General features: G+C 38.9%; 1 protein-coding gene across 2 annotated transcripts in view; it reads left to right on the forward strand.

Moving 5' to 3' along the window:
- Nucleotides 1-13,794, forward strand: part of LOC148653698 (amine oxidase [flavin-containing] B-like) — a 33,457-nt gene that overhangs the window by 17,695 nt on the left and 1,968 nt on the right. The window contains exons 10-14 of one of the 2 annotated variants that reach the window (XM_088648967.1): nt 779-832; nt 5,826-5,883; nt 6,438-6,535; nt 10,174-10,285; nt 13,585-13,647. In XM_088648967.1, coding sequence (XP_088505093.1) covers nt 779-832; nt 5,826-5,883; nt 6,438-6,535; nt 10,174-10,285; nt 13,585-13,647 — 385 coding nt within the window. The remainder of the gene's footprint in view (nt 1-778; nt 833-5,825; nt 5,884-6,437; nt 6,536-10,173; nt 10,286-13,584; nt 13,648-13,794) is intronic. The other variant, XM_088648968.1, reaches the window with a different exon arrangement.

Consider the following 13,794-nt stretch of genomic DNA (forward strand, 5'->3'; position numbering starts at 1 on the left):
TTAGACAGTTCTGGCCAGTCAAGAATTTTATTCCAGATCTTGTTCTGGTAATTGTTTTTCTGAGTATCAAAAACTGTAAAACAAGCAATTCATTTATGCCTACTCTTTTCTATGGTCTAATGCACTCCAATGAAGTAAAATAGATTTCATATACTGTATATATGGTTATCACGTGTGAAATATTGTTTTGGCCCACATTTTATAAAGGGGAGATGTTTTTTTTAACTGCTTGCAAATGTATTTCCTCATCAAATACTTGGGTTCATCACACAGTCCCACAGAAAATGAAGAAATCAGTTGTGTGAAAATGAAATTAAACCACATATACTGTTCTTTTTAAGTGTGAACACTGGAACTTTATTTTCTGCTTCTCAGAAGGACCCATGCATTCATGAATACAAAAACGTATAAATATAACTCAGAATATTTTTTGTTTTATATAGTACCTATGCAAGTCAGTAGGAAACAAAAATAAGTTAGCTTAAACCCACTGTACATGTGCCAGGTGTGTGATGTTCTTTACTACCAGATAGAATTCCAGTTGTCGTATAACAGCTGAATGCCATCGATAGACCATCAAAAAGTGCAGTTAATGTGTTGCACTGTGTTGGTGTCAAAACAACACTGATTTTCATGAATACATTTCTTTTTAAATGACAAGACAAGCTGGATAAGACTTCATGTTCATTAACTTCCTCTAGAGGGCAGTGAGAGGCTATCAGCTGTGTTCCCAACAAAGTAGCAGTCTTCATAATATATTTCAAATCTTTTGTTTTAGGTTTGTTTTAGCAAGAAAAGCAAGAGATCTTATCAATTTGACTAAGGATGAGAGGTATGTGAAGTTAATTAATTCTAATTTAATACTGTTTAGATTTTCTCTGTTCTGACATACAGTAAGATATGCACATATATATCCAATATTTACTGTACATTATGTATAATATGCATATGTTCTTTCTATACCTTATAAGATGCAATGTTAAATACTGTAGCTTACTATCTAGTATTATGTATGTATTTTGGTGTCTCCGGGGGATAGTTTATATAAACGAAGGTAGTACTTACACCACACTTTTCTGTCCTCAGATCCGTGGCGTTTCTTTCAATAACTGCCTTCCTAATACAGTCCGTAATCCGTTCCCTTAGTCCTGATCCGTTCCGAGTTCCACAAGTTCGTAATAAAGCCAATCCGCGTTGTATCCTTAACCAGTGTCCGTAATCCAAAATCATAAACCTTTCTCCTTGCAGTAGTCCGTTATTCCTTAATCATGCACCTCTTTCCCCTCTTTTCCTCCAAAAAGCATTCACCTTACCGGCTTCCGCGCTGTTCACTGCCTCCGGGGCACTTATATTTCGGCTCCTGATGTGGCTCAGCTGTGTCTCGTTGTTTCTCAGGGTAGACCCTTTCCATTTCCTGGTCAGCTGATTCCTTTTGGCCGCCATCTTGCTAAGGTCCATATTTAGTATTTTCAGTGTTTCGTTCCTGAAATACCGGTTAGAGATGACCCTTCCCCGGGTCCTCTTACATTTTCTCCCCCCGAGATCAGCCCCGACCTCGGGCGATCTAGAAAAAAATAAACAGTGCATTCGGGAGAGGGCGTCTACATTTCCTTGTTTCCTTCCGGGTCTATATACCGTTTGGAATTGAAATCTTTGCAAACTGAGACCCCATCGTGTAATTCTATCATTTTTATCCATATTTTGTAACATCCATGTTAATGGTGCATGATCTGTGTATAATATAAATTGTCTTCCCAATAAAGAATACTTCAAATAGTCTAGGGCCCATTTGATTGCTAGACATTCTTTCTCTATCGTGGAATAGTGTTTTTCGGCCGGATTCAACTTACGGCTGATATACAGAATAGGATGCTCCAGTCCTTCAATCTCCTGCGACAGTATGGCTCCAATCTCAGTGTCTGAAGCATCAGTTTGTACCATGAAAGGCTTACTGAAGTCTGGTACCTGTAAGACGGGTTGAGAAGTGAGAGCTGCTTTTAAGTCTTGGAAAGCCCTCTCTTCCAAGTCGGTCCATTTTATTTTCTCCAGACAGCTCATCTTCGTCAGATCGTGTAGAGGGGCGGCCATGGCTGCAAACCCTGGGATGAAACGCCGATAGTAACTTGCCAGTCCCAAAAACGTTCGAATTTGCTTCTTGGTAGCTGGTTTGGGCCAGTTCTTGATTAATTGTACTTTCTGATCTTGGGGCATGATCAATCCTCTCCCGATCGTATAACCCAGGTAATTGGCTTCCCTAGCCCCCAGACAACATTTATTTGGGTTGGCCGTTAATCCTGCTGCTCGCAACGCTCCAGTTACTGCTTCCAGGTGTTGTAGATGTTGTTCCCAGGTCATGCTGTGGATTACAACGTCATCCAAGTAGGCGGCTGCAAAATCCCGATACGGTCTCAGAATTCGGTGCATCAATCTTTGAAATGTTGCGGGAGCGCCATGCAAACCGAAGGGTAGGACCCTATACTGATATAGTCCTTCAGGTGTGGCAAAAGCGGTTTTGGATTTATCTTCTTTGGCCAGCGGCACTTGCCAATATCCCTTCGTAAGATCAAGGGTGCTGATGTATCGAGCGTTACCTAATCGCTCGATTAGTTCATCTATACGGGGCATGGGGTATGCATCAAACCGCGAGATCTCATTTAACCTTTTGAAATTGTTGCAAAATCGGATAGTTCCATCCGGCTTGGTGATCGGAACTATCGGGCTAGCCCACTCACTATGGGATTCCTCGATTATTCCCATCTCCAGCATTTTACCCACCTCTTCTTTAATCAATTTCCTTTTGGCTTCTGGTACTCGATACAGGGGTAGCCTTACCTTTTTCCCTGGTTCCGTGACGATCTTATGTTGTATAAGGTGGGTTCGACCAGGTGTCCGGGAAAAAACATCTTTGTTTTGGGACAGGAATTCTTGTAGTTCCTGTTTTTGTGCCGGAGCCAGGTCTCCCACGGCTACCGCACCCGTTTCTTCTTCCAGAGGGTCTGGGGAAAAGTGGGTGAGCAGAACTTCGGAGCCATGCCATTTTTTCAGCAAATTGACGTGGTAGATTTGATGCTGCCGTCTTCTGTCATGTTGCTTGACCTTATAGTTGACTGGCCCCACCTTTTCCACCACTTCATAAGGTCCCTGCCAGGATGCCAAGAATTTACACTCTGGGGTTGGAACTAGCACCAGTACTCTGTCCCCAATCTGAAATTCCCTCGCAACTGCTCCCCTATTATAAATTTGTTGTTGTTGAGCATGGGCTTTCTCCAGGTTTTCTTTCACTAAGGGAACAATAACATTTATTCTTTCTCTCATCTGTTCCACATGCTCAATGATAGTTTGTAAAGGGGAAGGTTGATGTTCCCACGATTCTTTGACCACGTCCAATAGGCCCCGTGGTTTCCGAGAGTATAATAATTCAAAGGGGGAAAATCCAGTCGAAGCCTGCGGTACTTCTTGAACCGCAAACATGAGATACGGAAGCAGCTGATCCCAATTTTTTCCATCCTTTTGCATCGTCTTCCTAAGCATGCTTTTCAGGGTCTTATTAAAACGTTCTACTAGACCATCGGTTTGAGGGTGATAAACAGAGGTTCGGATCTGCTGTATACCCAGTAGCTTACATAAGTCTTGCATGACTTTCGACATAAAAGGTGTTCCTTGATCAGTTAGGATCTCTTTAGGAATTCCGACTCGAGCGAACAGTTGTACAAGCTCCCTAGCTATGTTTTTGGCGGTGGCAGCTCTCAATGGAATGGCTTCGGGGTACCTGGTAGCATAGTCTACTATTACTAGAATATATTGGTGACCCTTGGTGGTTCTGATCAGGGGCCCCACCAAATCCATCCCAATCCGTTCGAAGGGGGTTTCAATAATTGGGAGGGGAATCAAAGGGTTCCTATAATAAGGTTGTGGCGCACTTTTCTGACACTCGGGGCATTCCCGACAGTACTTCTCGATGGGTTCTCCCCCTATCTCAATTTTCGTAAGATGGGGATCCTCACGGGTCGGAACCCCCGCTGTAAGGTAGTTGCATAGGGCTTCATCTCTGGGGTCTACCTGCATGCGTTCGGACAGGCCGGGGCAATAGCTGGCTGAATGCCCTTCTTCCTGACAATTAAAACATCGCCGGGTTTCTTCCCATGGCTGGGGCCTTGAGTCAGACTTCCCCCGAAGGTTTTTTTTTAACTCTATAGGCTCCTGATAATCACTATACTTTATTGGCCGATACTTTATTTCGGTTTCCAGACTCTTGGGGCTTCTTCTCTCCTCCTTCCGAAAGTCCCCTTTTCTCTCCCTAATCAGGGCCTCTGTGGCATGGTGTCTGTCCACCCAGTCCACGGCTTGATCTAGGGTCTGGGGATCCCCTTCACTTACTTTCCTTTTCAGGTGCACAGGCAGACTCCTCACGAAATGATCCAACACCACCCTTTCTACCACCTGTCCTGGGTTTAATTCTTCTGGCTGGAGCCATTTCTTTGCCAGATGTACCAGGTCAAACATCTGAGACCTCGTAGGCTTGTTCATCTGGTAGCTCCAATTGTGGAACCGGACTGCTCGTATTGCCATGGTTACCCCTAGTCTTGCCAATATTTTGTTTTTCAGAGTCTCATAATTCTCTGCATGTTCTTCTTTTAAATCATAATATGCCTTTTGGGCTTCTCCAATTAAATAAGGGGCTACTCTCCCAGCCCATTGCTCTTTGGGCCATGCATTTCGAGCTGCAGTTCTTTCAAAGGTGGTTGAATACGCTTCCACATCATCAAGCTCAGTCATCTTTTCTAGCGTAATTTGTTCCTCCTGAGTGGTGCCTCTCCCCGCTACCGGGGCCTGCCGGATTTCTTCCCTTAACCTGTACAATTCTGCGCGTATTAATTTTTGCTCCTCTATAATTCGTTCGTTGGTTTCTTTTTGGATTTGGTTCGCCTCCAGTTGCGCTTCGATAGCTTCTCGTTGTCCTTTTAATGCCTGGAATTGGGCGAGGGTGGCCTGGGACAACTGCTGTATTAATTCTTCCATAGCGTTTCTTCACACCCGCAAAGCGAAACCCGCACACACACACAAAAAAAAACTTGCTCTCTATGATTCTCAAACCCGAGCGGGAGTTGCCCGCATCCTCCACCAATTGTGGTGTCTCCGGGGGATAGTTTATGTAAACGAAGGTAGTACTTACACCACACTTTTCTGTCCTCAGATCTGTGGCGTTTCTTTCAATAACTGCCTTCCTAATACAGTCCGTAATCCGTTCCCTTAGTCCTGATCCGTTCCGAGTTCCACAAGTTCGTAATAAAGCCAATCCGCGTTGTATCCTTAACCAGTGTCCGTAATCCAAAATCATAAACCTTTCTCCTTGCAGTAGTCCGTTATTCCTTAATCATGCACCTCTTTCCCCTCTTTTCCTCCAAAACACATTCACCTTACCGGCTTCCGCGCTGTTCACTGCCTCCGGGGCACTTAAATTTCGGCTCCTGATGTGGCTCAGCTGTGTCTCGTTGTTTCTCAGGGTAGACCCTTTCCATTTCCTGGTCAGCTGATTCCTTTTGGCCGCCATCTTGCTAAGGTCCATATTTAGTATTTTCAGTGTTTCGTTCCTGAAATACCGGTTAGAGATGACCCTTCCCCGGGTCCTCTTACAGTATGTAATTTGATTGCATGCATAGATTCAGTGATTTCTAGATGTCTTCCGTTTTGTGTTTTTTATTGTGAAGTAGTCTGAAATTATAGCTTTAATTGTTTTTAAGTATGATAGTTAGATATGAGAATTAAAGAACAAAAAAGAATCCACAGAATATTTTTGACTAGTCTTGCATTCTCAATTTGTACAGGAAAAAACGTATCTGTCAGATTTATGCGAAAGTGCTGGGAACAAATGAAGCATTGCATGTGAGTATATACTGTAATAACTCATTAAAGTCAGACAGTGCTGATTTTTTATAATTGGCATCTGGTTTAACATTTAATTCTGCAAAATTAGACTGCAGCAAAAACGTTTGTGGTTATGATTGATGGATATTCATTGACTATTGTATTGCTGGAGACGAAAAAGTATTGCATGTACTGTTTTATGGTTTCTTTATATGGCACTATTACAATTTATAATGCGAAAACAAAACAGTGAAGACTAGGCAAAATAAATTGTAGAAAATCTAAAAAGTAAACTTGTGTTTAATAGTAATATAACGGATGAAGTCTAAGTGCAGAAAGACATTATATTAGTATTATGAATTTAAGCAACTTTTAAGCAACTTTATCAACACTTCAGCATGTACAGTATAATGTGGAGTTTTGTAAAAATAAACTAGTAAGTCTAATAACACCACCTAATACAAGAACCAAAACAGTCTTAAATAAGTCTGCTGTGAAGACTAAAGTCTACCATCATCCAAAAGCATGTGTATTTATTTTATGTTCTCGGTCTTACAATTTCAAACCCACAGCCTGTTCACTATGAAGAAAAAGACTGGTGTGAAGAACAATATTCAGGAGGCTGTTATACTGCCTATTTTCCTCCAGGTACCTTCTGCCAGTTCAGCAGGTATGTCCCTTTACAATGTACTGTTATTATTACACAAAATGCTGTGAGAAGCAAAAATGAAAAAAAGTACTAGACATAAAATGCCCTTGCTATTAAGAGATAATATGGCAATGGAAAAAATTGAATTAAGTTATAGTGCATGGAAGGCAAAATCATAGCAGAGGGAAATTTTCAATGTTCTATACAAACAAAAGTGAGAAAATGTGAAAAGGCAAATATAGCACAAATATAGAACCACACAAAGAGAGTACCTTTTATTGTCTGTGCGAAAGAACAAAGCAAAAACTTATACTGAACCTTAAAGCCGATACTTAGATATTACAATCATACATTGTGGGACAAGGACTCTGATGTTTTCCCATTAGTAAAGGATTCATTTGTGCTTATGATATTAGTACTTAGGAGCATGTAACTACAGTATGTCTTGTGATCATAAATGTACTATGAAAGTACATTTATATTTTGCCAGCCTTATTCTGAGATCTGTTGCATAAAATTTGAGGTTATGTACAAAAATTACAATGAGGTCTTTTTGTTTTTAAAGTAAGGTTTTGTATTCTAAAACAAACGTGTGCAATAAGTGAACAATAAAAATGGTTCACATGGATTCATTTCCAAAATTCTTTAATCTTATATGATATTCAAATTTTGCTTAATCACTTCAGTTGCAGATATTTTAGCCCATACTTTTCAATCTAACTGAAAGCTGCTTTTGCGTGACAAGGATTAAAGTATTTTTTTTATTTAAACAGATAGGACATGCAGATTGTGTTCTCACTGGAATAGAAAGTATAATTCTTGCTCAGTCTTTTCTGATGACACAGGAAGAGGGAATACACCCTTGGTATTGGCTAGAATTGAGTGCCTAATTCTCAAAGGCAACTCAATCCCACATGACCTTACATATTGTCTGCTCGCATAATAACTACTTCATGCCTGGCTGACACTAAAGGATCTGCATAATTTCCATCCCTGGGGACATCCATAAAATCAGCCTGTGACACTGCTAGCGCTCAGCTGACTTATCCCAGCTCAGTTATACCTTCCATACAAATGATCTTAACCCACAACTGTAAGATATAAGCGCACTAGAGGGGACAAGCATATATGTGGACTTGACTTGCTGGAATTTCATTAATGTTACCTCCTCAGGATGACCGGAATAGTAGCTGATGTTTTCACTTCACCTGCTGATGCTGTGCTGTTAGGTAGAATTTTGAAAGATTAGTGACTGAAGGAAAGCAAAAGATCAGTTGGCAGGTATCACACTGCAAATATATATATATACTGTATTCCATTCTCGTGGCAGAAGCCTAGAGATAATAGGGAAGTCTCTAATACACATTTGGCAGTTTATTAAATATATTTAATACATATTTTTGCAATAAACACTGTGGCAATAAACGTCACAATAATGTGCTACTTATACATTGCCTTGTAATAACTTTATGTAAGTTATGAGAAGAGTGTGCAGAAAATAGAAGTTATCAGCTGTAAAACTGCTGAGTAACATAAAAGCACCTTTTCCCAAATGAAATCACAGGGGGCCTTTTAATTAGACTGAAAAGTCTTCAATACAATGGACACTTCATTGGATTCTGCTGGACGTCACTGCCTTTTGAGATATTCCATTCTAGCAATTAAATCTTCCATTCTATCATTCTAGCAATTGAACTCCAGTAATATAGGTATTAAAACAAATGCAGATCAACCCATGATTGTAATTTAACACTTGTTTCATTGTTAAATTAAAAATGGTTTCACTTCAGTATTTAAACTACTCTAACTAAGCTCATCTTTTTTTTTCTATTTCATGATAAAGCCCCTTTTGTCGTTGAAAGCAGGATGTATTCTTCTGCATCTGTTTTGTCCTCTTGTTAATTATATTCATAATGATTATCGATCAAGATTTTCCACTTTTCATTTTTCTATCAATGCATAGTGAGGAAAGGAACCTTAACCACAGGGCGGCGCTAAATCACCAGGATAGTAAATGGAAAGCTGAGGCCAAGGCCACTGTCTTCTTTTAATTTTGAAAATCTCTGTGATTTACAATCTGTCACTCTTCATACAAACATGATAAAAAAATGCAACCTATGGCTGCTGATGTTTATGTGTTTGCCTGACAGTATATGATTTGAGTAACAATTCTTTTAGGAGAGAAATGAGAAAACATTGCAAACCTGTCAAATTTTAAGAGTCAAATTGATATATTGTAGTATACAAATATGATATAGAGGTGTTCTAAAGTACCACTCTTTAGTGTCTTGGTATTTTACAGTACAGAGTTTAGAGCTACAGCCATATTTTGCAATTCTTGATTTTAATAAACTCTTCAATTCACATAATAATTATTATAAAATTGGAGTTTATCAAAATGTATTTCCAAAGTGTTTTCCTGGGATGAAATTAATTTACTTTTGTAGATATGTTTGAAAGAAACGTAGCCATAATATTTTATTACAAAGTTTGCAACAAAAATGAATTTCAAATATTTGATTTATAAACATCAAATAAATAAAACATTCCTTGGTCTAATGTTAAGAGGTGCGATCTTTCCACTTTCAAGTGAAAGTCACTATTCCAGTGATATTCTGACACTCAGATTAGGAATGTCTTTCTTCCTTGATTGCACAGAGAACAAAGTGTACTAGCTAGCTTGTTTCATCGTTTTAGCCACAGAATTCAGTAGTCCTAAAGGATATGAGGGCCCTAGCAGACTAGGTCATTTATAAAAGACTAGCTTCCCCACCATAAATCCCCTTTTATCATATTCTACATTCAAACTATATATAAATCTTTAAACTATGACAGTATATGAGGAAGCAAAATCTACATGATTCTAATATACGATTGAATGCATTTTGATTCTTTACTTTAAATGATACAGTAATATCCAATGCACTATTAGTACATATTTTCTTAAAACATGTTCCTTTCCTGCCATTTTGAAAGTCAAATTTACAAAGTTTAAAATGTAAGCCCCTCTGTTCTACTGGAAAAAAAAATCATTTTGAAAAAGATTTTGCTTTGCTGATGCAAGTCTTATGTATTCCTTTTAATATTTCAAAGCCCTGAACCAAATCACGAAGTGATCATATTCTCTCCATTGTGCATAAGCAAGAGGGCAGAGATGGACAAATTAAAACAATGTATGAAGTATGCCAATATGAGCTTTTCTCTTAGACTCAGAACAATGCTTTAAAATCAGTCCTAACCTAGAGTACACTGAACCAAGTACCTTGGGTGTGTTAATCCAGGATGACTCAATTACAGTACTTGTCCACTCTCTCCTCCATCAACCCTAAAAGTAAAAATTAAACTTACTCTTTGTGTAGTGATACACTGTTCTCTAGTGAATGAGAAATGATCCATTGCACACATTTAGTGGATTATCTTGATCCCAATTTTAACCTCTTAAAAAGGCACAATAAAAGAGAAACTACTGTGGATGTATCCTGCCTTGTGCCTGTAGCTTGCCAAGATAGGCTCCAGCTTCCTCACGACCCTGAATTGGACAAACCAGTTACAAAATGGGTGGATGCATGGAGCCAGGAGTGTGACAAAAAATAAGCAAAGACCTTGGGCCTTACAGTGTCATCTAGAAATCATTCTCTACTATGGTTCTTTTTGTGCAGAGTTCTAAGGGAGCCTTTTGGTAGGCTCTTCTTCGCGGGCACAGAGACAGCAACCAGATGGAGTGGATATATGGATGGTGCTGTTCAAGCTGGTGAGAGAGCTGCAAGAGAGGTATGGAGAATATAAAGGCCCGGGCAATCATAGAATAGAAGATTAAAAGATCCCATAGTAGGACTGCTTTGTATTTGAATTGATTAAACCCATTTTTTACTTCATACCACATGGGGGCAGAATAATTACAGGTTGATATTGTACATTTTACACTGTGGGATTCTAGAGCAAGGAAGTGACTTGATGAAAAAAAAACCAGACAGAGAATCCATTTCCTGATGCTGTACAACCGTGTATGTTACCAAGATATCTCTGGATATCTCTCACTGTTCCTGAGAAATTGAAATTTGTACTGTGCAGTTTTTCTGAGCATTAGTTTAATTACTCATGAGTGCAATAAAAAAGATGGCAGCTACCAGCTACTCTAGGATATACAGTATTGATGTCCTTGATGAGATTAGGGAACGGTGGACTACTTATACCAAGAAAGATTTTGTCACAGCAAATCATATCTTGGTGTTCAACAGGATAATACATCTTTTAATCAGTGTTGCTAACATTACTGAGCTTCAAAATGCTTCTCATTTCATATGTCACCAGAGTAAATCAGATATAGTGAATTTTGTCATGGTTTTCCCTTAGCTTGTGTGCCTTATCCTAAGTTTTACAGGGTACTGTTTTGTTTTCTTCCTATTCAACTTGGCATCAATTATTAGGTCTCATCTAGTGTTTGTATTTTATCCCTCTGCTTTCTTCTCATGTACAGTATATGGTATTTGCAAGCATGGGCCCACCTTCACTTTACAGACAAGAGTTAATGTGTTGTTTTGGTCAATGTTAGAAGTCAGCGAGGACAGTTTCAGGATGAAGAGACGTTAGAGGATAAATACTATGATGTGAAGATAGCAAAATTGCCATGCTTACATTATATTACATAGGATACATAGGATTCTCAATGCAAAGAACCTCAAGAACTTAGATGTGGAACGTGGAAAGTTTTGGTCCATGTGTCCGGAAGGAGAAATGTAAAGTTTTCAATGTTTCTTTAGTATACCTGTGTCACATCATTGATGCTGAATGTTTATCTAAAGTAAAGTAGGGTTGCTTAATGCGTAATAGTTCCTTCAAAACATCATAGCTGTGTCTAGGACAAGCTACATGTGTGACATGCAGGTGTTATGAGAGAGAAGGCTTTGGCTAGACGCTACCTTTGGTGACCGGGAATTGTATCACAAATAGATAAGGTCATGTGCTGCCTGTCTGTGTTCAGAGTCTTAAACATCTTCGTTACTGTCATGACTGTAGTCCCTCCCCCTTAAGGGCACTCCAGCCCTTTCACTTTGGACTTGATTTTCTGCACCTGTCCCCTGTTTCAGCCTGTTCCCAGTCCACCTTAAAAGCCAGGCGCTGACGTTAATCCGGGCTCTGCATCTGATCTCCGTATCGTGCGAGTCCGGGACCTGGTAGCGCCTGGTCCTGTTAAGGTTTTATTCTCTGTTCCCGTTCCCCTCCCGCCGGTTCTGACCCGGTTCCAGTTTTTAATCCTTTGTTTTGGATGGATCTCCTGGCCATGGACTTTTGTGCTGTTTTGGATTCTCCCTTGGACATCTTTTTTGGATTGTTTGCCCCGGAATCACCCCCCTGGACACCTGCGCACTTTGGACATGCCCCCGCCCCCATATTCATTCCGGATTCCTGCATGGCTTTTCTCCCCAGTGTTTCCTCACTACCCCAGATTGTGTCATCTGCATAGGGTCTGGAAAGAACTGTTTCATTACAGTTATTGGATACAGTGGTCCTTACCAGTAGATTAATGTGGATTGAGCCATTTGAAGGACACTCATTGTAGATGCCTACTCAAAGTGGCCAGAAATTCAAATAGTACCACATCTTCTGAAAATGGACAAAAGCAGATAATAAGAGATTAGAAACAAGAGAAAGTATATTTAGATATAAAATGATGGGTGACCAAGTCTGGTGACCACAGTAAGACATTTATTTTTAATTAAATATTTTAAAATAACAAGTGATCAATATCAAATGAACACATTTTTATGAAGTAGATCAGGTGGGTAGCTGCGTCAACATGCGTAGGCTACATAGGAACAAGTAATAGGTTTATTCCATGATGAAAAGAGAAGAAAGAAAACACAAAATGTTTCGGCTGTGGAGCCTTCTTCAGGTGTAAGAAGAAAAAGCATGGAATAAACCTATTGTACATTTTTAGAAATGCATATATGAAATATCTTATAGTTATCCATCTTAACTTCAGGAATACAAAAAATGTCTGCTACAAAATATTAATTTACTTACATTTACCCTTTCCAAAAACATTCAGGATAAATTTTAAGGAAATATTTAAATAGTAAGGTTTCAAGTTGAAGTCTGTAAATTCAATTCACTTTTTAAATGATTTTTTCTTCTTGAGAGTGATTATAAAGTACAACTACAGTTCTGAAGCTCTTCGAATTTAGGAAATAACAATGTTCAAATTGTTTCATACTGTTATTCTGTATATACAGTACATACTCATGAGCCATACTGATGTCCATTTGGACACACTTTAATTAGCTATTGCAGATCATTTAGTAAAATGTAGTTATGATATTTGAATGTGGCTTCATGCAGTTAAAGCATTGCATAAAATGACAAAATCACACAGCACAATATCTGGATAATCCCCATTTACATTTATAAGAAACAAGGCATGAATAAAATTCAGTAATTACAGCATTTTAGTAATTGATCTGTAAAACTTTATTAACTGTATCTAATTTCACACCTGCTAATGAAGTCTTAAATAGTGGAACAGTTTTTGAGGCCTGTGTCTTTTCAGAGCTTTATGCAACCCCCCAGGAAGACTGCCTCATTATATAATGGGAAATTATATTCAGCAGGTCATTTTGTGCAAATAGGTACTGTATACTGCATATTTTGCACTTTTATGATTTGTATGCTCTCAAAACTCATGTCATACACTAGATATTTATATTTAATGTCTTATTCCATAGATCCTATGGCAGAATGGGATACCTTTGTCTTTTAAGAGCTTTATGCAACCCCCCAGGCAGACTGCCTCATTATATAATGGGAAATTATATTCAGCAGGTCATTTTGTGCAAATAGGTACTGTATACTGCATATTTTGCACTTTTATGATTTGTATGCTGTCAAAACTCATGTCATACACTAGATATTTATATTTAATGTCTTATTCCATAGATCCTATGGCAGAATGGGATACCTTTGTAATTATTTTACACATCACTAGTTTAAATAGCTTTCACTTAGCAAATGTCTAAGCCCTCTAGTAGTAAAAACAACCTGTATAATGTGAAAGGTATTGAATGTTTTTTCAGGTACTGCATGCAATGGGTAAAGTATCCCAGTCAAAAATCTGGAAGGAAGACGCAGAATCACAGGTATGTTTTTAAACGTGTAGCTATTGCGCTGTGACAGACATGCAAATTATTCAGTTTTCCTCATATCCCAAATTACAAATGGGTTCCTTGAATTTGAAACCACACAGAAATTACACTTGATTTTTACTCTTTCTCACATAATTTCTG

Source organism: Lepisosteus platostomus, chromosome 10, assembly GCF_059453375.1.
Source record: "Lepisosteus platostomus isolate fLepPlt1 chromosome 10, fLepPlt1.hap1, whole genome shotgun sequence".
NCBI classification, from domain to species: domain Eukaryota; kingdom Metazoa; phylum Chordata; class Actinopteri; order Semionotiformes; family Lepisosteidae; genus Lepisosteus; species Lepisosteus platostomus.